Source organism: Sebastes fasciatus, chromosome 1, assembly GCF_043250625.1.
Source record: "Sebastes fasciatus isolate fSebFas1 chromosome 1, fSebFas1.pri, whole genome shotgun sequence".
NCBI classification, from domain to species: domain Eukaryota; kingdom Metazoa; phylum Chordata; class Actinopteri; order Perciformes; family Sebastidae; genus Sebastes; species Sebastes fasciatus.
This window is the reverse complement of record NC_133795.1, coordinates 24,153,991-24,181,982: the sequence shown is the minus strand read 5'-3', so window position 1 is coordinate 24,181,982 and position 27,992 is coordinate 24,153,991. Positions and strand designations below refer to the sequence as shown.

General features: G+C 41.0%; 2 protein-coding genes across 4 annotated transcripts in view; one reads left to right on the top strand and one right to left on the bottom strand.

Moving 5' to 3' along the window:
- The window catches only part of rnf207a (ring finger protein 207a), a 30,500-nt gene extending 3,510 nt beyond the window's left edge, over nucleotides 1–26,990 (top strand). Inside the window, exons 2-18 of one of the 3 annotated variants that reach the window (XM_074639159.1) lie at nucleotides 2,969–3,101; nucleotides 4,733–4,877; nucleotides 5,152–5,233; nucleotides 6,235–6,310; nucleotides 6,807–6,932; nucleotides 9,327–9,373; nucleotides 11,396–11,468; nucleotides 13,694–13,762; nucleotides 14,028–14,096; nucleotides 15,471–15,577; nucleotides 19,470–19,647; nucleotides 21,307–21,492; nucleotides 21,735–21,786; nucleotides 21,893–22,010; nucleotides 24,453–24,545; nucleotides 24,707–24,764; nucleotides 25,333–25,418. In XM_074639159.1, the coding sequence (XP_074495260.1) occupies nucleotides 2,969–3,101; nucleotides 4,733–4,877; nucleotides 5,152–5,233; nucleotides 6,235–6,310; nucleotides 6,807–6,932; nucleotides 9,327–9,373; nucleotides 11,396–11,468; nucleotides 13,694–13,762; nucleotides 14,028–14,096; nucleotides 15,471–15,577; nucleotides 19,470–19,647; nucleotides 21,307–21,492; nucleotides 21,735–21,786; nucleotides 21,893–22,010; nucleotides 24,453–24,545; nucleotides 24,707–24,764; nucleotides 25,333–25,335 (1,615 nt within the window). In that variant the 3' untranslated portion in view covers nucleotides 25,336–25,418. Of the gene's footprint in view, nucleotides 1–2,968; nucleotides 3,102–4,732; nucleotides 4,878–5,151; nucleotides 5,234–6,234; nucleotides 6,311–6,806; nucleotides 6,933–9,326; nucleotides 9,374–11,395; nucleotides 11,469–13,693; nucleotides 13,763–14,027; nucleotides 14,097–15,470; nucleotides 15,578–19,469; nucleotides 19,648–21,306; nucleotides 21,493–21,734; nucleotides 21,787–21,892; nucleotides 22,011–24,452; nucleotides 24,546–24,703; nucleotides 24,765–25,332 lie in introns of all 3 variants that reach the window. The other 2 variants (XM_074639149.1, XM_074639140.1) reach the window with 2 other exon arrangements.
- zpr1 (ZPR1 zinc finger) lies at nucleotides 103–1,875 on the bottom strand. The gene has a single exon (XM_074639127.1). The coding sequence runs from the start codon at nucleotides 1,681–1,683 to the stop codon at nucleotides 346–348; it is 1,338 nt and encodes a 445-aa protein (XP_074495228.1). The 5' UTR covers nucleotides 1,684–1,875; the 3' UTR covers nucleotides 103–345.
- Nucleotides 26,991–27,992: the final 1,002 nt, after the last annotated feature.

The following is a 27,992-nucleotide window of genomic DNA, read 5'->3' as shown; positions in this document are numbered from 1 at the left end:
TAATTTGTCACACAGTGTTTGGATCTCTGAGAGACATAACAACCTTTTAATCAGAGATAATAGAGCGCCATCTTCTGGAATCTCACAAGAATGCAATAAACATTGAGTTAAAGGATATCTCTTTAATAACAACTCATGTCAAGCATTTTTTTTGTACATTTAGACAACTTAGAATTCCTCTCACGGATTAATATACTTATGGAAACAACCCTTTCACCCAGTGTTAAACTTAAAATGTATGAAAATGGAAGAAAATATAGGGCGATATATGAACATATTGGGTTTTTGACACAACGTTAATAAATGTATCAGCTCATTTAGTCCATTCAGATGGTGCTGGAGGTTTCATTGCTCCTCTTGGTATCCCTCAGTCTTCATGTCATTCAGGCCGAGGTCGTCGTTCTGCTCAAACGTGCGGATGTACTTCTCAATAGTGAGCTCCGGATCTGGATCCGGGGCGTACACGTTCTGCACGTAGCTGTTCCCAGCCGGGTCGTCCAGGATGACGTGGACATCCAGTTCTCCCGCTATAATCCGGTCGATCTTCTCCCCGAACGCAGTCAGCTTCTCCAACCGCTCTGACGTGCTGCTGTCGCCGCAGATGAAGGGGTTTTTGGAGACGATCAGGTCCTTGATGTCCAGCAGCAGCCCCTCCAGGGTCGTGAACTTGCCGCCCACGGCCGCCATCCCCAGCTCGAACTCCAGCTCCGGGATGGCGATGCCGCACGTCTCCGACTTGAGCACGTCCCGGGTCATGTCCGAGACGTCGGTGAGGTGCAGGGTGATTTTAGTGCCCATATCCTCCGTGCCCCCGCCTGATTTCACCTCGTTGGTCCGGTGGGCGCAGCTGTCGCAGTTGGTGGCCATGATGATGACCTCCTTGAAGTGAGGGATCTGTACGAGCTTCATGTTGGTGGACGCCGGCGCGTTGCAGTTGGGGCAGTTGGTGTCGAAGGCCAAAACCTCCCCCCTCATGGTCTCCATGTCGTTTGCAGCTGGTTCCTCGTCCAAATCGTCATCATCATCTGCCCTTATCCCCAGCTGGATGTCATGCTGAACCGTCCGCTTGAACATGGTCATAACGAGAGCCTCGTCTCTTTGAGGGGCCACAGGGTTCTCCACGAAGCTGTTCCCAGACGGATCCTCAATCACCAACGTGAACTCGCTCTCCACCTCTTTCAACTTCTTCAGCTTCTGGATGAACTCATGTATCTTCTCAGCCACCTCTGGGTCCGCCGCTCGCCTCACAGTCTGGTCCTGCTCCAAACCAGCAACCGCTCTGTCCAAGAGGCCCTCAACGGTGGAGAGAGCTCCCTTCTGAGTGAAGGGAGGGATCTCAAAATCCAGCTCGGGGATCTTGGTGGTGGCGCTGTCTGCTCTCACCACCTCCCTGTTCAAGTCCTGCTTTGTTTTGACTGTGAGTGTGTAACAGACTCCCTGGTCCTGGATGCGACCAGCAGACTGGATCTCAGTGTTGGACCAGTTGCATTCATCACAGCTGAACGAGCTGACGATGACCTCTTTGAAGAAAGGGATCTTGGTGAGGAGTATACGAGTCATACCGTTCAGGTGGCAGTTCATACACATACTCTCTATCTCAGTGGGAAGCCAGTCGTCTCCGTCTGCGCTCAGATCCTTGAACAGACTCTCCCCTCGCACGGTTTCCTCCGAGATAAGAGACATGATTCACCGTAGAGTACGTCTCCGTCGGTGGACAAAGCTGTTCAGAGTTGTTCCTGCTTCTCACAGAGGTGTGTTTCTCTGCTGGAACTTTCTAGATGACAGACTGAAGCGTCACACCGGAGCACACGTTATAGGTGATGTGCTCACCAACAGCTTCTTCTTCCGCGTGTTCTTCTTCTACGTCAGGGACGCCTGCTGCTGCTGCTGCTGCTGCTGCTGCCCCCCTCAGGTTCTCTACAGTACTGCACAACAATATTGTGGACTTTCTGCAGCACTCAGTGCAATCATATAGGTGTTTAAAAACGTTTTGTTTTTTTAATAACTATTTATTCATATGTTGCACTGCACTGTGGCAGAACTCTTATTTATTTTTTCTGCTTTATTCAACAGTAGATAATTTTTTTCTTCTATTTTATTTTACTCTTTAGAAATCCTATTTATAGATTCAAGATTCAAGCCCTTTATTGTCATTGTGTAGTACAACGAAATTAGATTGTGTGACAATCCCATAGGCTCTAATGAAAAGGTAATACAATAAAAAAGAGATAGTGCAATATAAATATAAAAGATAATACAATATAAAATATAAAAAAAATACAATATGTATATTGTGAGATGACAGTTTTGCCAGAGTGCCCGTCAGATAATTATATAATTATTGCACAGAGTGATCAGCAATATGTTATTGCACATATCCGTAACAGTAGATTTACAGTATTTACATTGCACAAAAGTGACACATTAACAGTAGATTAACATTGCACGTGTTCAACTCAGACAGAGGAGATGTCAGAGTTCAGGAGGTTTATGGCAGTTGGGGAAAAGCTGTTTTTAAGTCTGTTTGTGCGTGTGCGGATTGATCTGAAGCACCTGCCTGATGGGAAGAGCTTAAACAGGTTGTGTCCGGGATGAGTGCTGTCCTTGATTATGTTTTTGGCACTTCTGATACACAGTATATACTATATATTTATCTTTTTTTATATTGCCCTGTGCTTCTTTTATACCTTGTTCTAAATGCCTCTTTATTTTTTTATGTACAGATTGGAATTATGAATTTTAACTTCTTAAAAAGCAGCATATACTGTATGTTTGGGTCCGTTTTCTTCCATATCTGGAACATTTTCAGTTGTGAGGCCAGGGCCGGCTCTGACAGACATCACAATGGTTTAAACACAAAAACTTGAAGAATAACAGATAATTGCCAGTATAACTAATTTGGTGACAGATGTGATGATTCTCTCTGAACAACTCACTCAGGCTGTCTGAATGTGTTTCTTTGCCACAGTTACCCCTCCATAGTGAAAGGGAATAGCTCCCTCCCCCCAGAGGACCGTCTGCTCCAGTTCCTGGTAGACAACAATGCAGACGTTGAGGAGACGGTGCAGTGTGCCAACTGTGACCAGGAAAGTAACAAAAAGGTATGAATTGACAGACAGACCCATATCAATATTCACATTTATAAAAGTGGAGGTCACCCAGAAATTGGGCCTGCATTTAAAAAAACACTGTTCTCTGAGCAAACCTTTAGTGACATGATAACATCACAGACAGATATTGAACACAGGTATTAGAATCAAATGTACACAAAGTTTGGAATCACCTGCCACAAAAGCTTGATTGGGTCCAGTCAGACGGAGAGGACTACTCTATATGTTTGAATGGAGAACAAAACGCTATACAATGGTTCAACTACACCGAAAACTGAAAGGGCAGAAAGAGACAAAGATCGATCTGAGCATCAGTTAAAGGAGCATAGAAGGAATAACCAGTCATTGGTAAAAGAAACTGGAAGCGTTGCATCAAAATGTGTTCAGATTTAAACAGGAACAGGTTCCTGTTTCAGTGTCAAGAGCACAATAATGCCTATAACAGGCTGAAATGAACAGGTAACATGTTGCTTTAGTAAAGCTCTTCTTTAAACTTCACAATAGAAATAGAAAGTTAGGGTTAGCACTATTGGAATATCAGCTTAACATACTATGGACTGACGAATCACAGTTTAAACCTCTTCAATCTATCACTGAATAGACTGCAGAGGGCCCAAAGAAAAACGTCTTCCCAGAATATTTTGGAGTGCAGTTGCACCGTTGTGGTTCAATAACGATCTCAGGTCAGACTGACGCTTTATTCTGGACTGGAAAATGAATCCAAAATCCAAGTTCCAACAGTATTCTCCGCTGTCATGCGACACTGTGAGGAAATCGACGAAATGGAAGTTTTAATCATTTAATTCTTCTTCTTTTGGAGCCAAAACTATTTTAAATGTAAATAATACATTTGGTGTCTGAATTATACCGGAAAGAAGAAAAACATCAATATAACAGCTGATTCTAATATCAGTGTATGTAGGAAAGCTGTAGGAGGTTGGAGGTTGGTGACTCACAATAACACAGAGGAAGAGACAAAAAAGTGGACATCAAGTCCCAGAAATCCTGTTAAACAAGTCATCAGTACTGCAGAGAGAACATGTATTGCTTTATGTCTGAGGATATAAAAGAGAAACTAAAGGTTAAACAGGGATGAACAGAACGCTCCTTTATTACTGTAGGAGACAGTTTGTATTTGATTCTAAATCTTTTTGACTTAAGGCAGAGAAGTGTACATTGCTGAATTAAATTGAGTCATTTAGGATGTTAAAGCCTCTGTGTATAATTTTTTGTGATTATATAATCTCAAATTATGTTGACAGCAATTTTTTGTTTGAAAAGAAATGAGACAATCTTGGTGAACATTGATTCTGTACATAAATAGGAGATACAAAACCCATTTAAAACAATTAAGCAAACGGTGTTTTACTGAATTTTATTTATTAATTCTATTTCTATTTAATTCTCTGTGTTCAAATCGCGTGCTGCCACAATGTCTTTTTTGATACGACCACTTGGGAAGCGCTAAAGTCAGACTGTTAAAATTGCTGCACACATAGCAGCTTTAAGACAGGTGTATTTTTCATCAAATATTACCTTGTCTAGCTTTAAACAATATAAAATGACATAAGCGTCTCTCTTCTTTTAATTGCATTCTTTTATTCCTTACTTTTTCCGTACAGGAAGCTGGGGTGATGTACTACTGTAACACCTGTAGCCAGCCACTTTGCAGCGCCTGCAGGGACTTGACTCACAAGGCCAAAATGTTTTCCCACCATGAGATTGTGTCCCTGGCCAAACGCTCCAGAGCCAAACACAGGAAGTGCTGTGAGTGCCACCTGTAATTTTCTCCAGAGGAATAATAGGCCAACAAGGCTTTACTCCACCGGTGTATAGAAGTCCCTCCTGTGCTCTGCTTAAATGATTAAAGTAGTGTGAAAGGCACGATGTTAACACTTAGCGGTAGACTTTTATCAGCCAGGTTGTGTTTGTTTTCTAAAACCTCTTATGTTTGTATTTCACAAACCGGCTCATTGGAAAAAAACAGAATAACTCTGGCACTCCTGTGAGCTGAGGTTAAAAGGCGTCTTTGTCTCCACAGCTCTCCACGAAGAGCCCTACATCCTGTTCTCAAAAGAAAACAAGTCTATGCTTTGCATCAATTGCTTCAGAGACATGCAAGTGTGAGTCAATCCAAATTTATGAAGCTTTTCTCTTCTCTTCTTTTCTCTTCTCTTCTTTTCTCTTCTCTTCTTTTTTGTATTAATTTCTTCAGTAAGTGCAGGTTTAATTAACATTTTCAAGGCTTATTCACATTCCCCTGTTTTTGACATTCTATTGTGAAGGGTTCAATATATTACAGGAAGATTTTAATTCTAATACACCCCCTCATTTGTTTATTCCAAATCTCCCCTTCACCCATCTTCACCAGAACTGGAAAATTGCCAACAGCTGTGTTTATCCCTTACACATCTTAACGAACTCTCCATGATGAAAGAGCAGTAGTGAAACTAAGCAAAAAAAAAAAGATATAGAAATGAATAGTATGAGACGCACCGAGCTTTCCAGTACCTACAATGTATACCGATCCGCGGCAACTGTAAACAGCTCAGAGAAAGTGCTGTGGTGATGTAGTTTAAAGAGCGAGAGAGACACACAGGGTAGGAGGGGAGGTGGATGCGTCCAACAAAAACAAAGCTGTCCTCCAGGAGACTGCAGTTCATGTCCCGTGTGTTATGTTACAGTCAGCTGTTCGTTCCTGTCTCCTGTTCACAATGTCAAGGCACATTTTCACTGTAAAGCATAGTCATTTTAAGCCCAAACATGTTGTTTTTTTTGTTTCTTTTTTTTAAGTAATACTTTATTGAGTATACACAAGAAAAAAAGGATGGTAGGGAACCCCGTTTCAGAGATTCATTGAGCACTGAAAGAGGCAATAGGGTCAATTTATGTAGAATTATTTTTAAAAAATCTACCAAAAATCCATCTGGCCCTGGAGGTTTGTTACTTTGCATAGCTTTGATAGATGTTATGACTTCTTCTAATCTTAGTGGGGGGTCCAGAGCCTCAGTAACTCCAGGGGTCTAAGGTGGGGGCCTCAAGACTTTGAAAAAACGAGGTCATATCGGTGATGTCTTACTGTTCTCTGCTCCACATTAAATGAGGTGTTGTTCGTTTACCACAGGGAGAGCCGGACTCACTGCATTGATATTGAAACAGCTTACATGCAGGGGTGTGAGATGTTGGACCAGGCTGTGCTGGTGAGAGAATCGCGTCTGTTCATCTACACATTTGGCATTATGAATAATTCAAGCACTCCGCAGCGGTGACGATATTGTGAGATGTGATGCAGGTGTACTCAGAATTTGTGTGGCTCATTACAATGTAATTTGAATATATAAACATATAAATGAGGAGTATTTTTAGCAATATTTTCACCATTGCTGAATTAACCTGGGTCAAATATTTTTGTTATTTCACTGCTCATGTTAGTTTTGCACCATTGCATATGGTTACTTATATGTTAAATTAACATGAGTAAATGGTTCACTTTGGGTGCTATGCCTCAAAATCATTCAAGTGTTTCATAATAGTATTTTAGAAAATAGATTCTCATTGTAATGAGCTTTAAATAGTGTATTTGTACAGCAAAATAGCCTTTGTGAGTTGTGGTAAAGGCTCTGATAAACAAATGTGTGTCAGTGCAGTAGCCTACATGGCCTTTCATTGACAGCGAATCTCCTCCTCCATCTGTAGGTGGTGAAGGAGCTGCAGACTTCAGCGAGAGAGACCATCGTTCTGCTCAGAGCGATGATAGGAGAAGTGTGTCTGAATGTGGAGGAAGAAGAGAGTGCAATCTGTACTCTGTTCAACAGCTTGCAGGTTATATAACGATCCCGGTGTGATAGGTTCTCTCAACTGTTGTTTTTCCCCCTAATCACTCAATGAAAAGAGGAACTCCTGCACACTGACTCGAAACCACTTGTTTCTGTATCCCATTTGTGCCCAAAGACTACGGGCCTTTTTCTCAAACCACTCCCTACACCCTCTCCATACATACTGCCACTCCGCTTGTGCGTTCGCGTGGAGGGTCCCAAACCAATTAGTGGGGAGCGGAAGTGGGTTGCTTAACCCTCCAACAGCGAGTCTACATCGATTCTGACTTACTGACCACGTGCAGCGGGGTTTTGTGTTCGTCATGGAACACGCTCCGTAATGTAAACTGCTCAAACTAAGATAGACATTTAATGTTGTCATGCAGATGTTAACAACCTAAAGGTTAGGTTGTATTTAGGATCTAATGTCCAGTCTAGAAAACGGTAGACATGTTCATTTGATTGTAAAATGTTGTTTAGTATGTTAACGTCTATAGGGACTTTTGCCAAAACCAAGCAGCAAACGAGAAGATGTTTACAAAAAAAAAAGAAATGCCACCAAAGAAACATGGGAGTAAATTTTATTTAAAAAAAAAAATTGTTTCATTGTAATGTTTTTTATATTCTATATTTATGTTGCTTGTTTATGCACCACAACACCAAAGCAAGCTTTTATGTGAAAACCAACTTGGCATTAAATGTTATACAGGGTGAATGTTATGACTTATGACTTATTGTTAGTGCTGTATATAGCAGTTGCCGCTTGATACAAAACCATGGTTACAAAACGTTACGACAGTTTCCGTCGGAGAGAGGGGAGTTTGTCCCAAAGCTTGCCGCTGTATTTATACCCTACACCTTACAGAAGGGTGCTTCATTCAGCTGCGAGTGTGACTACAAATGGAGTTCACTCCATCACGGAGTGGTAGTGGGGAGGATCCGGTTTGAGAAAGGCCCTATATTTAGTATGATAAGAACATTTGCTCTTGAGTCTTGAAATCTGGTACAGACATACTTTGGGCAATTATCTGAAGCTATAATTTTGACATTTTTAGATCACATGAAAAATCACACTTGACTCAATAATCAAAGTTTTGAAAAATGAGGAAAAACACTGATATTGTGTTTATTAAATGTTTTCCATATGACTTTTTTTCATACTGCATATATATAGAAAAACAGTAGTTCCATCATGTGCCCAAAGACTAGCTATAATATGATGATAAAAACTCACTTTTCAGCCAAACGGTTTGACTGATTTTGAAAATGTCTTCACATGTGTGCCTAGGCAAGCCCAGAGAACACAACATTTCAGTTTTGGGCACAAATGGGATCGGATCAGTCGGATCTTCGTCGGGTCAAAGCGTTTAAAAATGCTCACCATATACATATACAGTGCATTCAGAAAGTATTTAGACCCCTCTATTTTTGTCAAATTTTGTTATGTTGCAGCCTTATGCTAAAATTGTTTAAATTAATTTCTCCCCCTCATCAATCTATGCTAGTCAATGCTCCATAATAACAAAGTTTATCAAATAGAAAAAACTTAAATATCACATTGAAAAGTATTCAAACCCTTTGCTATGACACTTGACATTTACCTCAGGTGCCTCCCATTTCTCTTGATCACCTTCGAGATGTGTCTACACCTTGATTTGGAGTTCACCTGTGATTCAATTGATTGGACAGGATTTGGAAAAGCACACACACCTGTCTATATAAGTACTCACAGCTGACAATGCACATCAGAGCAAAAACCAAGCCATGAGGTGGAAGGATCAAAATGTTGTTTATTTAAATATAGCTGTGGTTGGAGTCAGCACACAGCCGTTACTCTTTTCATAAATGCTGATTTCCAATAACCTTGCATCTAAATGTGATGTCTGTGAAATACAATGACACTCCTTCTGATCTCTTTTAATGTTTCCCCTAATCATTACAAGAATTAACATCATTATTCAAACAGCTAGAAATGGCAAATATACATTTTGGGCTCATTAGATTTACTACATTAGGTTTGTTTATAATGAGTAAATTAAAATGTCACTCCTAAAAAACTAAAAATACATCTTTCTGAAAAAAACATACGTCCTCTACAAATTATCTCTGAAGTTAAAAATAACATTCAAATACTGTCTAACCTCAGTCTGAAATTAGTATGCAGTAAGTTGCTCCATTAACACAGCTTGGCCACTGGAGGTCTCTGTTAACCTATTGATGAAGAGAAGCGTGTATTTTCTTTGCATAATGAACAATCAAAGAGAGCAGACACCACACTGTGGATTTTACACCTGCTTTTCCCCACAATCTTGAAAATTCATTAGGTATTAGAGAGCTCAAGGCCTTTTTCACAGCAGTGTTAGGAATAAAAGGGTCTGTTTTCTCTGTTTTCACCTGACAGGAAAAACTAGCAGAGAGGAAGAAGATCCTGCTCAAAGCAGCTCAGAGGTAAAAAATTAAATATATAAAGATTTACAGTTCATAAATGGAAATGCTTTTGTTGCCTCAAAGCTTGTGTCACAATATTTACCTAATTGAATGCTATTATCCTGCTGTCACAGGGTCACTGATAGTTTTTCCATTGTATCATGCTGCATTGTGCTCAGGGTGATGAATAGCAGCACCCTGTTTGCTCTGGAATAATCTCTCTCCTCACCAAACATATTTCCTTGGGTGATTTTCATTTCAACAAAGCATGGTACTGAATTAAAACCACCTCTGTAGGATTACACATTTCAAAGCCAATGGTTGCTTCTTGTGCCTGGAACCAAATCAATGAAAATATAGCCGACTGAAAAGTATTGGTATACAAATACACAGTATGTACATTATAGACTGTCTCAAGTCCATAATATCAACACCAGCAACTGCTGCAGAAAGACATAGATGACATTCCCTCGCTTTAAATAAAAACAGAGCACCTTTAAAGGTTCTCTATACAATATCCAGAGCATTAATATATCAGCAAACAACTGTTTGCTATGTAAAGATATAGAGGAGTGATGTCTACCTGAGCAGAGAATGAAGTCACTCTCCCTCTGTGTGAGTTGTAATCAGAGATTCTCTGTGCTTTGTTGACATAGCTCACGGCTGCCGCTCTGCACTGCTCTCATAAGGCGGTTACAGCTGATACCGCCGTCCCGACCGAAGGCAGTGTTGCCTTTGTTTTCACTGTTAGCGCCGTTAGCACCGTTAGCACCGTTAGCACCGTTAGCTACGAGCCGCCGGCTCAACTGTCGCCATGTTGAGAGCCATGCGGAGGCAATAGAAATGCTCCAAATCTTGCATTTAGCACCTTTAACACCTGCTATCTGAACTATATAAAAACTTGTGTCTGTTGCAGCAGTAACGTACGGTAGTTATTGGACAACATCAACATACATATTACCCAGCAATCATCATTGCATATACTATACTGTATATGACAAAAATACCAAAGAAAATACATTTTATTTATAATTTAAAATACATTTTACAGTTTATTTATAGTTTTTATAGGTTATGTAGAATAAGCATTACATTTTGTGATTGCTACTGACTATTTTACAAAAAAAAAGAAAACCATGATGGAGATGGGTTCGCCTTTACCAGGGCAAATTTAGCAAATGGCATTGTTTGGTAAGTTTGTGAGTTTTTCTTTGAATACAGGCGGTATCGGATCATAACTTTCTTTTTTGTTTCACCACGTTACTTACTTTACAGCTGCTTTGCTTGTGCAGAAACAAAACTGTAAAGTGATACAAATTAAGACATTACGTAGCAAAAACAGGATAATGACATTCTCCCAAACCATTAATTTAGCATCAACTCACAAGTAGCCAGGCACTTAAATAATTAAAAATCTTCCCCACTGCGATCATTAAAGTTTGATTTAATGTCATCCAAGGCTTGCAACTAATTAGTCTCTAAAATGAAATTATTGCACATCAGTCAAATTTTATGTAAGATGAATGACTATAATCACTGAAATATATTGTATATAAAACATAAACAGACATTAAGTGTGTGTTTTATCTCTTTCTCTACACTGTGAATCTGCAAACCACACATGAAAATATCTGAATGATTTCTGAGCACTTTATTTTTTCAGTGTGCGCTCCGTGTGTACGTGTGATTGAATGAGAACAATTTTGTGCATGTGAGTGTGTCGGGTTGCACTCTGTGGGGATCTTTAATGAGATTTTTTGTGTCCTTCATCTCTCTCTCTCTCTCCACTGCCTGGAAGCCGTCCAGTGGCCGGGTTCCCGGAAGCGTGTTAAAGGCTATTTATGTCAGGCTTTGTGTGTCCGGCCCTGCGTCTGTGTGCATGTGTGTGTTTGTTACCGATGGAGAAGACAGATAGATTAGCTTCTGGAAATATGCTGTGTGTGGCTGCACGTCCTCAGCTGAATCGTCTGAGTGTCCTGGCAGGCGCGGATGTGAAGGTGTAGTGTTACATGTTTGTGTGTGTGTGTGTTCTTGTGTTTGCAGTCAACACGAGGAGAAGGAGAAAGCTCTAAAGGAGCAGCTCTCACACCTTACTGCACTCCTCCCAACCCTCCAGGTACAGTAAGATAAATCACACCATAAATCTGAGGGGTTGTGGGGTGATTAATGGAGTAGGAAAGAAGAAGAAAAAAGTTCTTATACACACATTTGTGTTTAGGTTTTGGACTTTTTTTTAATCTTGAATTGTTTGCATAATAATCCAACCATTTGGGGCCTTGAACAGTAATTTAAATTAAACCATTTCAGTACTTTATTGGGGAAATCGCTCTCTGGTGGAACTTCTGAAGCAAATCATGGACATCTGAAACACGACAAGAAGCCCAAACTAGAATGTCTTTTTGTGTACATTTGGGTATCTGGAGTGCCTACCAACACACAAACTGTGAAATAAGACAACCCAGTCAGTTTTTTGTGGGCTGTCTAGATCAGTTAACATGTGATTCAACAAGCCATTCAGATTTAGCTCCCCTTCCTATGTCACATGTAGGTTCATTACAACAACCCCCCCCCATCTGAGTGTCTCCACACACGGGTTGAGAACTACCTTTGCAAAGGTGCGCCATATTTTTCTCACAAGCCAATCAGAGCTGACTGGGCTTTTTCAGGAGGGGCTCTTAAAGAGACAGGCGCTAAAACGGAGCGTTTCAGACAGAGGGTCAGTACAGGTATATTCACACAGTATGAGAAAAATAATGTGTTTTTTGAACATTAAAGCATGTAAACATGTACTGGTAGAAACCCAAAATACAAGTATGAACCTGAAAATGAACATAATACGGTATGTCTCCTATAATCTTTACCAGTGCATTGTATTTTATAAGCTTATCATGTGTCTAGAAAAAAAGTAAATCCAGTTGCCAGTAGTGGAGTAGAAGTATAATGTAGCATAAAATGAAAATGCTCAAGTAAAATACTCTGCAAAACTGTAGTAAATGTTGTTACTTCCCACCACTGCCTGTAATTACACGCCCAGTTATAAAAGTTATACTTTTATAAATGGGCTATAAATGATGATTCTGATCATATTGCAGTTAGATTTAGATGAATTTACCACCATTTAACAGAGGAGGGAACAGGTCGTTGTTTTGTAAGTCACAAGTAAGTCTCAAATCTTTGCACTCAAGTTCCAACTCAAGACAGGCAAGTCCCGAGTCCTAAACTTTGAGTTTTGAGTGCTAAACAAGTCATAATGAGCTTCTCACCAAATGTAATGCCATTTTAACAACAGAGTAACTGGCGCCAACTGTAACGTAGCGTTAGTTCGTCATATTGATTGGCAAATTGATTGGATGCTGTCGGATTGGTTCAAACAAAGTGGATCTGGGGAATTAAGTGAAAGATAATCAAATGAAAGTCCCGATAAAATTCACCAAAAATAAAGAGTCCAGAGGTCAACAAAACAAAAACACTTTTCGGGGATTCAGCAATAAACAATAAAAGATAGAAATTCAGTTTGTTCAGTTCAGTTCAGTTTTTTCCCCTGCGAGTGAATACTCTTCCCAAACAAATCAATAAAGGTAAATAAACCCAACGTCTCCGACGCTGTCAGAGCTTTGTGTGTCTGGTACTGGGCAGTTGGTCGTCTTCTTGCACACACTTTTTAAATAACGTACTTATTTCAAATCGTTGGGCTTGGGGGAAAGTATCAAGTATTTTCAAGTCAAAAGGCTCAAGTCCAATTGAAGTCACGAGTCACTGGAGTTAAAGTCCAAGTCGATTTGTAAGTCTTTTTTTTATTTTGTCAAGTATAGTCTAAATAAATCAAATTTTTGACTCACATCTGACTCGAGTCACATGACTTGGACTCGAGTCCACACCTCTGCCATTTAACCAATTTCACTCTGTTGGTGTCACATATTCTATGCAGCTTGTTTGAAATCTATCCTTAAAGGGGATATATCATGCCCATTTTCAGGTTCATACTTGTATTTTAGGTTTCTACTAGAACAAGTTTACATGTTTTGACATTATTTTTCTCATACTGTGTGTCTGAATATACGTGTATTCACCCTCTGTCTGAAACACTCCGTTTTAGCGCCTGTCTCTTTAAGAACCCCTTTAAGAATGAGCCTGCAAGTGACATAGGAAGGGGAGCCAAATCTGAATGGCTTGTTGAATCACATGTTTTCTGATCTAGACAGCCCACAAAAAAACTGACTGGGTTGTCTTATTTCACAGTGTGTGGGTTGGTAGGCACTCCAGATACCCAGATGTATGTGCACACGCACTGAAAAAGCAAATTTTTAATAATATGTCCCCTTTAATCTCTGATGTTTTCAGGTGCACCTCGTCACCTGTTCGGCCTTCCTCAGCTCTGCCAACAAGTTTGAGTTTTTGGACATGGGCTACGTGAGTACAGCCACATAAACTATGAACTATGTTTTATTATAATTGCATTTCATGAGAATTTTATCAAATATGAATTTAGAGTTGCAGTGCTTCAATACAAGACATATGTGGGTTTCTAAAACCATCCCGTCTCCTGTAAAGAGCTTAAAGTGCATTCTGAGGACGTTTTCTTGACTGAACTGGTCTGTAAATGGAGGCTGTCCATAATGTGTCATCGAGGTGAAACAGGTCACTGAATCACAAGCGGATGTTCTTGCTTACACAGCAACTGATGGAGAGGCTGAAGAGGATTGTAAAACTCCCTCATCGACTGAGACCAGTGCAGAGCAGCAAAGTGAGTAGGAACTCCCTTCATGCAGAGCTGGAAAAGGTTACATCCAGAAAACAATCCACTGCAGCGTTCTGATTAGTTGTTCCACTTGTTCCCCAATGCAGTTTCACCTCTTTCTCCTCTGTGGCCCTAAAGCCCACAACCAATTTTTCTTGTGAGAGAGTTGAGTTCAGTGCCTTCCAGCGGGAGCTTTAGTCATTTATTCACTTATTTATCAGGGACAGGACACATCAGTTAACATCAATATGATGTAAATGTGCCAGATTTAGCCAAAAGCACACAAAACAACATCAAAGCACATAAAGGAGAATAGTAAAGCAAACCTAGTGAAACCCATTTCCATAAACATACCAGCACACATGACAATCAGAATTTACAATAACAAACAAGACAATGACTGTGAGGGCCACAACATATGAGACAGACATATAATTTTCATACTCATCAAAACATTCATGTATAGAGGACAGAACCTGCCAAAATCAAAATTAAATAACTTGATAAATAAATAAATATGCCATTAAATGTACCAAAAATAATAAAAAAAAAAAAATGTAGGCAGTAATACATTGACAAAATAAAAATAAAAATTATATTTGTTTAAATTTGCTTCTTTATCTATTTATCCTATCTATCTACTCTTCTATTTAATTGTCCCTTTTATTTATTTATTTTTAATAACTTTTAAATTTGTTTATTTATTTTTGCATTTTTATTTATTTTATTCATGATTAAATATATGTATTTATTTATGCATTTATGAATGCATATACTGTATGTATTTATTTATGCATGATTTTCCCTTTGCATTTCTCCCCTATTTATTTCCTCAAATGTATTTATCTCTGTAATCTTTTCTTTATAAATTAATCTTTTTACATTTCTTTATGCATTTCTGCTTCATTATGCAAATGAGGGGTCTGTCATTCAATGTGTGTCATGGGCTCAAATTTTCACTTATTGGTTGATTGACGTCAGCGTGCATGGATCGACTTTATGCTAGCTAGCTGTCTGCTTATCAACTTCATTCCCGGTTATTGCTCAATAGTATAATGGGTATGGTAGTGTTTTTCCTTTTCTTTTTAGTCTTGTTTATTTTTCTTTTAAATGTTGATAATGACAATACTAATGATGATGGCTATTATTATATTTCTTAGGTTGCTATTGTTACTAATATATTGTTGGGTTAACCGTGAGAATGGTCCTTATGTCTTTCTTCCTCTTTTCTTTTTTCTTTGGCTCGGTTTGGGAGTGCTTTTTTCTGTTTTTCATACAAACAACATAGAATAATATGGCATAAATACATGCCCATATTATATTTGAAACTCTTTTTGAATGAATACAGAACCAAGTGACCTTATCTCTGTCTTCGATTAGATCAACACAGACTTCAGAAGTGAGTTTGCCCGCTGTCTGGAGCCCTTACTGCTGCTGGGTCAGCGCTGCCCTCCTTCTGTTGCCGGATCTATAAGTGTTGCAGCAAGGTGAGATCATTTACATATTTACAATCATGTTTTGAAATAAATTCTTTGATTCATGGGAAGCCAGTGCAAAGCTCTGAGAACTGGGGTGATGTGTTCTACTTTCCTGTCTCTAGTGAGGACTCTGGCAGCACCGCTCTGAATGAGTTGTAGTTGTCTGATTGATTTTTTACAGAGACCTCTAAAGACACTGTTACAATAATCAAGTCTACTAAAGACAAAGGCATGTACAAGTTTCTCTAAGCCTTGCTGAGACATGAGTCCTTTAGGTCGAGCTATATTTTTAAGATGGTAGTAGGCTGATTTTGTAATCCTGTTGGTGTGGATTTTGAAATTTAGGCCTGAGTCCAGAGAGATTTCTAACATGATTTGAGGTTTTAAACATTCGGGCTTCTAGATGAGCACTGACATTCGTTTGTTCTTTTTTGGCACCAAAAATAATCATTTCAGTTTCATCCTTATTTAATTGGAGAAAATTCTGGCACATCCAATCGCTGATTTGTTCTATGCACTTGTTCAGCGAGTGCATTGGTCCATAATCATCTGGGTTTATTGTGGCATCTTTTGGATTCTTCCGAGAAAGCATAAAATCTGGGCAGAACATTTCAAACTTGTGAAGAATCCAAACTCCAAATCCCCAAATGGTTTACAAGTACAGATGGTAGACAGCTATGACTGCAGCGAGAGGAAAGGAGGCGCCATGCTGAGTCCCACTATGGAAGATATTCTGTCTATCTGTGAGCCCTTTACACTGACGTGTTTACGTAACTCACCTTGTTGCATGGGGGGTGGGGAGTGGGAAAGAGGCAGTCAATCCTGTTTTAGAAAGCTCTGGTTCACAACAAATAACACGATAAGGTGGATGAATGAGATGGATGGATATGATTTGTTTTACTTAAACGTCAAGTGTTGCATTGAATTTAGTCGCAGAAAACCCCCAAATCTGACACCATATAGTCTTTTAACTTCATAGATTTCTTTGAGAATTACATCAAATCAGCATTAAAGACAACCTGTATTCAAACACCCATCACTGTCTTTTTTTCCTGTGCTTCCCGTCACGTACACATACAGTATGTGCACTGTGATTTTTTTCCACATCAGCGTCCCCCCCCCAACTGTTCACAGGTCCTTAAGCCCACCCACTAATGCCAACATACTGACAACTCATCCTTCCATCTTGCTGAGCGGCCTGCCAGTGCAAGATGCAAAGCGGTCCGTGATTGTTGGCCGGCCGGCTGGCACTATTTTTATCGTAATTTCACAGAACTCTCCGGGATTCATCTGGAAGTTGGAATGCAGGAGAGGTCGGGCCACTTTGTTCCAGGCCGCTGATGTCACAGCTTTAGCACAAGTCTTTAATTGGCGTCAGTGATGGGAGGACACAGAATGACATGTGTATGGCAGAGAGAGAGAGAGAGAGAGAGAGAGAGAGAGAGAGAGAGAGAGAGAGAGGGACACATGTTTTAGACAGGTCCACTGTTGCATCAACACTGAAGGAAGGAGTAAGAGCCCACCAGACTCCAGGTAAATTTATATGTATTTTAGTATTTTCAAGTCATTGCAGTTTATTCTCTTGTATAGAGTGGAGTGTCCTGAGTCTGTGCCTTTTGTTGTTGAATTTCTGGAATATTTATGGTGATTGTAGGTCCAAGCAAATGTGTTTTACTGACTGAATAGGGTCAGAGGCAGAGTCATACCCTGGCTTTCTGCTCTCTTTTGTGAATGTCTGTTGATGCCATTGACACTCTAAGATAACAGTCGTTACACAAGGAGCTCGACTTTCAAGTCCACTACACTTCAGTCCACAGACGGAGGAGGAAATGAGCTTTTCCTCACCGTATGGTAGCTCAGAAAGACGCCCACATGGTGTGTCGTGTTACCCGGTGCGACTCAATGTGTTGTTGTGTCTGATACATCTTCAATTGTCGTCTGAAAGCTCCTTCCTCCACTTGTGAGCCGCTAACGCAGGATGCAAACCGGGCAGGGTTTGGTGGACGGCCAGCTGGCTGGAACCTATTTGTATTATAATTTCACACAACAGAAGTGAAGTTGTACAGCCTTGTTCTCTCATGCACCCAATTCAATTCCTTTAATTGGCTGTGTTGGGACACAGTCTGGATGCTCAGAGGATATTCGTATGGCAGCGCGTGAGGGATGTATTCACACCTTGGCTACTGTAGAATGGCTTCAGGGCAGATAGGCATGAAGCCAAGACTCTGGTCCCACCAGAACCCTGATAAATGTATGTTTATCTACAGTTGTCTGGATATGTGCTTCGCATACATACTTTCACACTCCTGGTGAAGGTGATGGTGGAGAGATGTGAGTGTGTTGTACTGTGAGTAACAGCGGATGTATTGATGTACTTCACATGATAGATAACCTTCATAATTCAGTTAGTCTCATTGAGATCAAGATCTCTTTTGCAAGAGAGACCTATAGATTTTATATAAGAAGTGGACGTAGTCACCGTGACGTCACCCATTGGTTTGTGGACTGCTGTTTTGAAGCCTTGAGTTCGGCATTTTGGCCGTCACCCTCTTGTTTTTTTGCAACCAGAAGTGACACAAGAGGGTGGAGCTAAGAGTAACCGAACGCTGAATAATACATTTAGGCGACCAAAAATGTTGTAATTAACTTTCATGAACTGAAAACACACTGTGAAAGGGTTAAAGTTGTAAGATTTAAACACAGACAACTCCCAGACCGGAGAACGCTGTGGTAGCGACCTGTCAATCACAAGGTAGCCACACCCTTAAGCATCCCCTGCTTTATGGTCTATTTGACTCGAAATGGGACCATAATTTACTAAATGAACATCATGCTGCATTGAAGAAGACTTGAAACTAGTGATTGAGACCATAAACTCATGTTTACAATGTTTACTGAGGTAATAAATCAAGTGAGAAGTAGGCTCATTTTCTCATAGACTTCTATACAATCAGACTTCTTTTTGCAACCAGAGGAGTCGCCCCCTGCTGGCTATTAGAAAGAATGCAAGTTTAAGGTACTTCTACATTGGCTTCACATTTCAGACCCGGAGGTTGCCCACTGGAGGTCGCCAAGTAAAGAAAAAACAAACATAGCCAAACAAAACAAAAGGACAAATACATAACCAGACGAACAAAAGAGCATATAAAGAACAGTTCCTTCTGGGGTGTGTATCCTTTTTCTGACCTGATTGATTTTCTCCTGAAAAAGCTTTGTGTGGTTACTTTTAAACACGGACATATTCGAAAATGAAGTCAGCTGACCACCAGGAGTTACTGCTGAGCTTTGTCCAACATTTTTCAACAAAGTGGAGAATTTAGAAATAAATGTTAAGCAACTCAACAATAAGTTAAATGTTGCATTTTATTCTAAAGCTGGAGCTGCTCCGAGGTCAACAGTAGAATGTGTATCTCACATGAGAATCAGTTTTATTGGCTGAGGAAGTTACTACACAATACAGAACAACATTGAATGATTGTGAAAGTAAAGCAGAAAATATGTCTTGATATATAAGATAGTGTGTAGAAAAACTACACAAAGTTGTGTATAAATCTTAGTAGAATACAAAGTCAAAATTGTGAGTAGGTTGTAATGATGGAAATTCTGCAGCAGGGTGTTTTGCATATAGTATGCACACAATTCCCAACTGATTGCAATGATAGAAAGCTTTGGGAGCCAGCAACCGCAAAATATTTATTAAGGATACAGCACTGAGTTCTGAGTGTTCTGAATAGTGCAAGCTGTACATGTAGGCTACTATATTTATATAACATCTATTCAGCAGAACAGAGCTGCATAGAGGTCAATGTATTTAATATGAGGCTGTAGTCCTCCTGTGGTAGAACACACAGGGGTTAGCTAGATGTCTTGTTTATTGCTGATTATTTCCTGCTCACTTCAGGCACCAGTCCCCCCTCTCCATGTCTTGCCGCTCCCCGTCTCTCAGTGAGATGCCGCTGGGCTCGGTGTGCGGGCGAAGGCCCACTTGTCATCGCAACATCTGCACAAAGGTCCTCCTGGCTGAGGGGAAGGAGACGCCCTTCACCGAGCATTGCCGCAACTATGAGAACACATACAGGGTGAGTGAGGTGATGCTTTTACCCTGAACAACATCCAAACAAGACTTAAAGGACCCTATTTTCCCATGTTTTTGTGTACAAGTGACTAATGGGGACAACAATTTTTGAAATTGGTCCAGTATTGAGGGAGAGCGCTGTAGACGGCAGCCGCTAAACAGGCTTCAATGTAATCGCTCCGGGGCAATTCCGCACCGTCAATGTATGTCCACTAAAAGTGCTGATTTTTGCCACTGAAAGGCTCAGCTTGTTACTATAAGTGTCTGACAACGTTATGGAAAGGGCCCTAGAGAGGAATAAAACATTTTCCTTACCTTTCACTTGATCCGGTCTGTTTGTTATTGTGTGTCTCGCTCGGAGAAGACTCGTTGTGAAATGTTGCGTTGCCTTCATCATCATCTAAATATTCAGCCAAGACATTGAAAAACTTTTAGATAACACTGAGCTACGCTTCCTATAGTCCAAGACGAAAACTCGGACAATACCGGCACTCCTCTCTCCACTCTCACTCACATTTCCACTGTTGTCTTCCGGCTACAAGTCACATGACACAATAACAAACACAAAGCGAAAGGTAAGAAAAACGGCGAATTTTTCTGTAGGGTCCTTTCCGTAAAGTTGCCATAATGTAGCCTGTCAGTAGCAAAGACAAGTACTTTTATTGGACGTACATTGACGGTGAAGAGTTGCCCCAAGCAATTCAATGCATCGTCATACAACGGTTTGTAGGATATCTTACGAAAAAGTTATTCCTCCTTTTTTGTTCGTTTTCCTACTAATGTCCTGCAATACGTCAGTTTCCACTTGTTAAATGCATACAGTCTAATCAAAATAAACTTCCGTCTTCACAGTAAACAACTTACTTAGGTTTAGGCAATAAAACTACTTAGTTACGTTTAGGAAAATATCGACTTGGATAGGATTAAGCAACAAAACTAGTTAGTTAGGCTTGAAAAAAGATTGACCATGTTAGGATTAGGCAACAAAATTACTTAGTTAGGTTTAGGAAAAGATCGTGGATGGGTTAAAATAACTCTGGAAGTGGTGTTACTTAAGTACATAACTTACGTGACAAATAAATCAACGTTGACTTCTTGTTTCCCACGGGAAATGAACAGCGGACTCCTGGGTGAAAGTCTGGTGTTTTTTGACTCGCCCAAACACCCCGACCTTCTACCAAAATGGAGTTTGCCGCTATATAGAGTATATTTCCTTGGGTCCCCAGTAATACACCCGCCAAGTCAAAATACAGCAACTCAAAATACGCGAATAACACACAGAGGGACAGACAGGCAGACAGATCCCTTGCTTTATTAGATTAACAAGAAGGGCTTTATGTTTTAAGATATTTTAATAGTTTTATGTCTATAGTTTATAAATCTCTTGTATTTGGATCCACATTTGTTAAAACTCCTGCAACAGCTTCTCTTCCTGGATGAGGATCCATCTCTGATCCTCACAGTGAAACAAAGCAAAGGCGGCAGCATGAAGTCCTCTGGGATCTCAAACTGTCTGGTGGACAACAAGGTTTTCACGCTCAGATGCGCTTCCCCTGGCATCTCTACACCCATCAGATCTCTGCTGCTTTAAAGACACTGAAGCCCCTCTTGAGTGTTATGTCTCCTGTACTATATATACTGTATACTGTATGTGCGTTTACAGACTCTGCAGACAGAGATTCAGAATCTGAAGGACCAGGTCCAGGAGCTGCACCGAGATCTGACCAAGCACCACTCCATCATCAACACAGGTCAGATGGGAGAGATCATGGACAGATCGCTGCACATCGACAGCCAGATAGCTTCGCAGCACTCCACCGTGGAAACCATGAGAGTCATGTTTGAAGAGGTGCGTCGAGTGATGCCTTGATGATGACCTTTAGCGTGTACCTTCCCCTGCCAGACAAAAAAAAAACATTTGTCCTCAGTCAGTACCTCCAGCTGAATACTAACAAGCTACAGTAGCTCTCACCCATTGTTATAAATGTGAACTGCTAGGAGTGCAAACAGAGAGAAAAGAAAAGAAGCAAATGTCAAAGTATCCCATGAGTCGAATGACTGCAGAATCAACTCACCACTTTCTCCTCACAGATCTGGGACGAGACTTTTCAGAGGGTCTCTAATGAGCAGGAGATCTATGAAGGTTTGTCTTCAACATTTAAAATGCACCGCTCAAATGTTAATCTCTTTAATATTTTATATTTCGATCCTTTTATTTTAATTTCATTTTCTCCGTTTACTGATTCCAGCCCAGCTTCATGACCTGATGCAGCTGAAGCAGGAGAACTCTTACCTGACCACGATTACCAGACAGATCAGCCCGTACATCCTGTCCATTGCCAAAGTCAAACAGAGGCTCGAGCCCAGGTATGGTATTCAGAGGATATATTACCCCCATATTGTCCATCTGCTGCCATATTGGTTGACTGATGACAGTGATTGGAAGGAAATGGAAGATACCAGTATCGGAAATGCGTCCTAAAATGCCTAAAATTTGGGATCAGGTTTCGCCAGTCTACGCACCGATCTGATACCATAATTTATTAACCCAGAAAGAAATCCACTTGTTTAACTGGAAATCGCTTCTTCTTCGCCGCTCCAAAACAGTAGCCTTCACTGAGCTGTCACCTGTATGTATCATGGTTGCCACTGGCAACTACTGTTTTAAAGCAGCAAAGAAGAACTGATTGCAGGTAGTTTGTCACGTGAAGATACAAACAACAACAGGGGAGAGTATAATGGTAACCGTATTCAAAGTGAGGAAAATGTCAGCCATTTGCCAGTATTTCACAGTGGAAAATTCAACAAGCTGTTTAATAATAATAATAATAATAATAATAACAACTATTTTATCAACTATTTTTTTTATCACGCTAGTATCGGAGCGGTACTCGGTATCGGCCGATACAGCAAGCTCAGGTATCGGAATCGGTATTGGGAAGGGAAAATGGTATCGTAACGTCTCTACTCCAAAGCAGCTCTGATATGAAGTACCACTCCATAAAGCATGGGGGAGTGTATGTAAAGAAAACAACAGCAACAAAAAATGTTGTATGCCTTGTAATGTAATTTTTCGGAGACAGGGCTGCTGGTAAACAAAATGTAATGCGTAACATCACCAAACAAAGTCAGTGTTGGCTTTTCCTCACTTTTTTGTCCATCCATCCATCTTCAACCGCTTATCCGGGATCGCGTCGCGGGGGCAACAGCTCCAGCAGGGGACCCCAAACTTCCCTTTCCCGGGCCATATTAACCAGCTCTGACTGGGCGATCCCGAGGCGTTCCCAGGCCAGAGTAGAGATATAATCTCTCCACCTAGTCCTGGGTCTTCCCCGTGGTCTCCTCCCAGCTGGTCGTGCCTGGAACACCTCCCAAGGGAGGCGCCCAGGAGGCATCCGTGCTAGATGCCCGATCCACCTCAACTGGCTCCTTTCGACGCAAAGGAGCAAGGACTCTACTCCGAGTCCCTCATGGATGACTGAGCTTCTTACCCTATCTCTAAGGGAGACGCCAGCCACCCTCCTGAGGAAACCCATTTCGGCCGCTTGCACCCGCGACCTCGTTCTTTCGGTCATGACCCAACCCTCATGACCATAGGTGAGAGTAGGAACGAAGATTGAACGGTAGATCGAGAGCTTTGCCTTCCGGCTCAGCTCTCTTTTCGTCACAACGGTGCAGTAAAGCGAATGCAATACCGCCCCTGCTGCTCCGATTCTCCGACCAATCTCACGTTCCATCGTCCCCTCACTCGCGAACAAAACCCCGAGATACTTAAACTCCTTCACTTGGGGTAAGGACTCATTCCCTACCCGGAGTAGGCAATCCACCGGTTTCCTGCTGAGAACCATGGCCTCAGATTTAGAGGTGCTGATTCTCATCCCGACTGCGTCACACTTGGCTGCGAATCGATCCAGTGAGAGCTGGAGGTCGCAGACCGATGATGCCAACAGGACCACATCATCTGCAAAAAGCAGCGATGAGATCCTCAGCACACCGATCTGCAAACCCTCCTCCACCAGACTACGCCTCGATATCCTGTCCATGAATATCACGAACAGGATTGGTGACAAAGCGCAGCCCTGGCGGAGGCCAACCCCCACCGGAAACGAGTCCGACTTATTGCCGAGGATCACTTTTTTGTTTTCCTTTTAAAAATGACATCCGACCAAAGTGGAGTTAAACATTAAAGGATGAGGCTTAGTAAATTAAATTATTGTCAGCAAATCCCATGAAAAGACCAAAGACAAATAGTGAATTATTTATTCTCTGTGTATCTTCTTCCTCTGTGTCATAGAGCTCCATTGTTGTCCAAAAACCATTAAAAACACATCAGTTGCCAGTTGCACTGGGTGACATGTTCCTTCATTACCATGAACACACACACACAAGCACACACGGTAGTTTATCTTAACTCAATTCCACATACAGCGTTCTGCTGCAGTAAATACTCACTGGAGCTGCAAATTTGTATTAATCTTCAGCTGAAAGTAGTCCCCAACATATGCACTATTTACTCCTGTTTGCATGATGTTTGTGAAATCTACAGTGACCAGCTGTTTTAGGAAATTCCTAGGAGCATTTTTACATTTGAAAATGTGTATTTGGGAGCTGTTTTTAAAGATTGACATCTTCAGTGGGAGCACATGGACTTGAGGCTGAGTGCCACAGACAGAGTGGGGGAGTTGGGAAATGTTGTTCTTCCCGTGGGTTTTGTTGACAATAAGAAAAATGCAGAATAACACCATGGCTTGTTCTTTAACAGCACTGACAACTAAAGAAAATGTTCATATTTCAAAATGTATTTTCTAGGTTTGAGGAGCCTAAAGAGCACCATGACGACCGCACAGAAACGATGCTGAAAATCTACGAAGACGGCACGATCGCTAAAGACAGTCAAGACAGGTACTGACATACACTGTGCACTAGGGATGCACAGATCCGACACTCATATCGGATATCAGGCTGATACTGACTGGATCGGGTACTGGTGACAATGGGGCCGATCTATTCAATTCAATTTTATGTCTACGTCTGATTACATGTACTACGTCATATGTCAGCAGCACGCCGGTAGAACACATAGCTGAGGAAGCAAACAACGAACATGTCAGCTGTTTGGAGGTATTTCACGCTTGCCTGCTTTTAATACTAAATAACAATTCAGTAAATTTATATTAAGTAGAATGTATCAGCCATTGAAACAAATAAGTTCAAGAGCCACCACAGAGCATAAAATATTGTGTTTGTTTTATGATTTGGGCCTGATTTCTAAACTTTATATGATGATTTAAGGACCACACTCTATCCTAAATGTCTCTTGTCTCAACAGATTTTCTTCTGGCTGCGTTATAATGAAGAGCTTGAGTTGTTTATTATGGAGGGAACCACTTTGTGATGGATTTTATTTGCAGGAGGCAGAGAGAAAGAAGTAGTTTATGACATGATTTATGTCTTGTTTCATCACTCCATTATATATTCAGTACCTTGCAGATCCACGTGGGCTGGATAATCCTGCAAGAATAACACAACCAATCATTTAAATTTGTGATTATGAATACCCTAAATGTTATATTAAATAACAGGTTTAGTGGTAGCAGTGTAGTATATAGTATAGTATAAAACATTTATTAAATATGTGTTCATGTATTGGGTGTCGGAGTGAGGCACCTCATTTATTTTGTCTTGACAGTGACAACCAGACCTGTGTCACAGACCAGGACAGACACAAGAACAACCGCCCGCTGATCCTCGAGTCGGGGGACAGCTCTGTCAAGACCAATCGTCCAGTTAGGCCCAGAGTTCCCACGGAGACGTCCAGCCTCAATGAGATGCCTTCATAAACATGTCATTTCTGTGCCCCTCTCCCCTCCCTGCTCCTGTGCAGCAATGTGCCTTAATTCAAACATAACAAGCCCCAGGACGGTATGGGACTTCCTCTACTGTCCAGATACTCTACGTTACATTTTGTCAGCAGTGGGGAGCTGTCAAGAGCTCCAAGGTGAGCCCTTGGATAGACACTAAGTGGAAGTGCATACATGGATGTTAAAGACTGTCAGAGCTGGACATGGACAGCATCCGTATTCAAAAAGATAACATCATTGTGAAAAGGCTGCCTTTCTCCCTCTTATTTGTTCCCCAAAATTAATTTTGTTTTTGTGTCTGCTTAATTATTAATTTCAGTGTAATGTTTCAGTTTATTTGGTACATTGTCAATTAATGTGTTTGAATGACACAAGCTTGTTAGTCAGTTAGTTTGATAGTTAGTCTGTTTTACGGGTTCATAGAATTTCTGTTGCCGGGATGTCGGAGTAGATCAGCTGCTCAGCAGCTCAATCAAGGAAAGTGTGAACAGGTTTGCCTCATTATGTCCTCTTAGCAGGGAGGGCTGCGTGCTGTTACAGTGTAGGAAGATAGTTCTGCAGTAAATTACATTCTGTTATATTTGTTGTGCTCTTTGGTATGTGATAATTACCCACAGACGAATCTTGATGTCAGCAGTAACTTAGAAACCTTATAGTAAAGGGTATCTTTGGTATTTTTCAACCCTATTTTCCCATGTTTTTGTGTCTAAGTGACTAATAGGGACAACAATTTTTGTCCAGTATTGAGGGAGAAAACGCTGTAACAAGCTGCGAGGGCAAGTGAGCAGCGTCAATATAACGTTACGTTCACTAAACGTGCTTGTTTTGCCACTGATGGGCTCAGATTGTTATTAGAAGTGTCTGACAACATTATGGAAAGGACCCTACAGAGAAGAAATATGTTCTTCTTACCTTTCGCTTCCATTTTGTTTGTTATTGTGTCCAAGTCCCGCTCAAGGAGAAGTCTCGTTGTGAAATCTGAATATCTGTATTCTCAAATAAATACAGGCGGCCTTCGAATTCAAAGACCTCATCCACATTGTCGAAATCATCTAAATATTCAGCCATGACACTATTCCACTGTTGTCTACCGGCAGCACGTCACCTCAGACTCAGATTTCACAACAAGACTTCTCCTTGACTGAGACACTTTTGATAACAATCAGAGCCTGTCATGGCAAAAACAAGCACTTTTAGTGGACGTCAATCACAGTGCCCGCTTGCCCCAATAGGAATACATTACAGCCCGTGAGCGGCTGCCGTCTACAGCGCTCTCCCACAATACTGGACCAGTTTCAGAAATTGTTGTCGCTATAAGTCAGTTAGACAAAAAAACATGGGAAAATAGGGTCCATGTTGGAAAATACCAAAGTTACCCTTTAATGGTAATTTAATTATTTTGAATGATTTTAATGCCGGCTCTGTTTAGCTCACCCGACACTTGCCTAGGCATGTGGTATAGTAGGTTCTGGTAAGGTGAAGCTGAGAACGTGAAATGCCTTTCATCGGAGTAAGAGGAGAGAGCAGTTGGCAGCTTGCTGTGAGGCTGCAGCTTTCTTGTGTTTGTTGTTCTTTTTCTTCAGTTTAATTTAGTTTTATTGAATTTCCCAGCTTTCATTTTTGCCCTTTTTTTCAGTTGACTTTTTGTTAATAAATGCCACTATTTTTGCACTACTCCTGCTTATCGACCTGGTTCTTCAACAACCCTTTTTGAAGTTTTCCAGTGCCAAACCACCTCATCTCCCCTGTATATGGGGCGGCGGCACTACAATCATAAAGGTGTTACTTACAGAGTGAATAATATCTTACTTTCCTGCTTTTTGTTGCTCTGTTTGTGCTTTGGCTGTTTAAATGATAAGTATGCTGAGTGTGAATTCTCGCTCTGTCTTTTTTTTTCCTAGTGTGTGTGTGTGTGTGTGTGGAATTGCTTTCCACAGAATCTATTCTTTGCATAAAACATTTTTTTTTTGGAAGCTGGAGGCTGATGATGGATGACTGCCCAGGTCCGATTCCCCAGAAGATTGTTGAACTGGTGCGACAGCACAGATGGAACACAGCAAACGCAATGATGTGTGTGTCATTCTGGGTGTCAGTGTAGGTCACATGTTGATGTGTGTGTCTCCTCTAAAATGAGGCAGTCGGTTCCAGGATGGTGTCTGCAGTGAGTTTTTTTTTTTTCCTCCAGCAGTTTCTACATCTACATGCAAGAAGTGGAAAACCTTGAATTACAGAGGTGTGTGAATGTGACTGGCCTTGCCTTAACCTCGATCTCCTGATAGTTTTTTTTAGACTCCACACTCATCCTCGATATCCCCGCCGACCCAGGCGCTGTCTAGAAATATATTCCTCTTGGTCTGCCTCTCGACTTCAACGCACGTCAGTGTCAGCGTGCTTTAAGTCATTTGCCCTGCAGGAAATCAGCAGGTAACTTTCCTTTTTGAGACTTCCCCTCTCCTCCTTTTCCCCCTACATATCCTTCTTAAAGGTG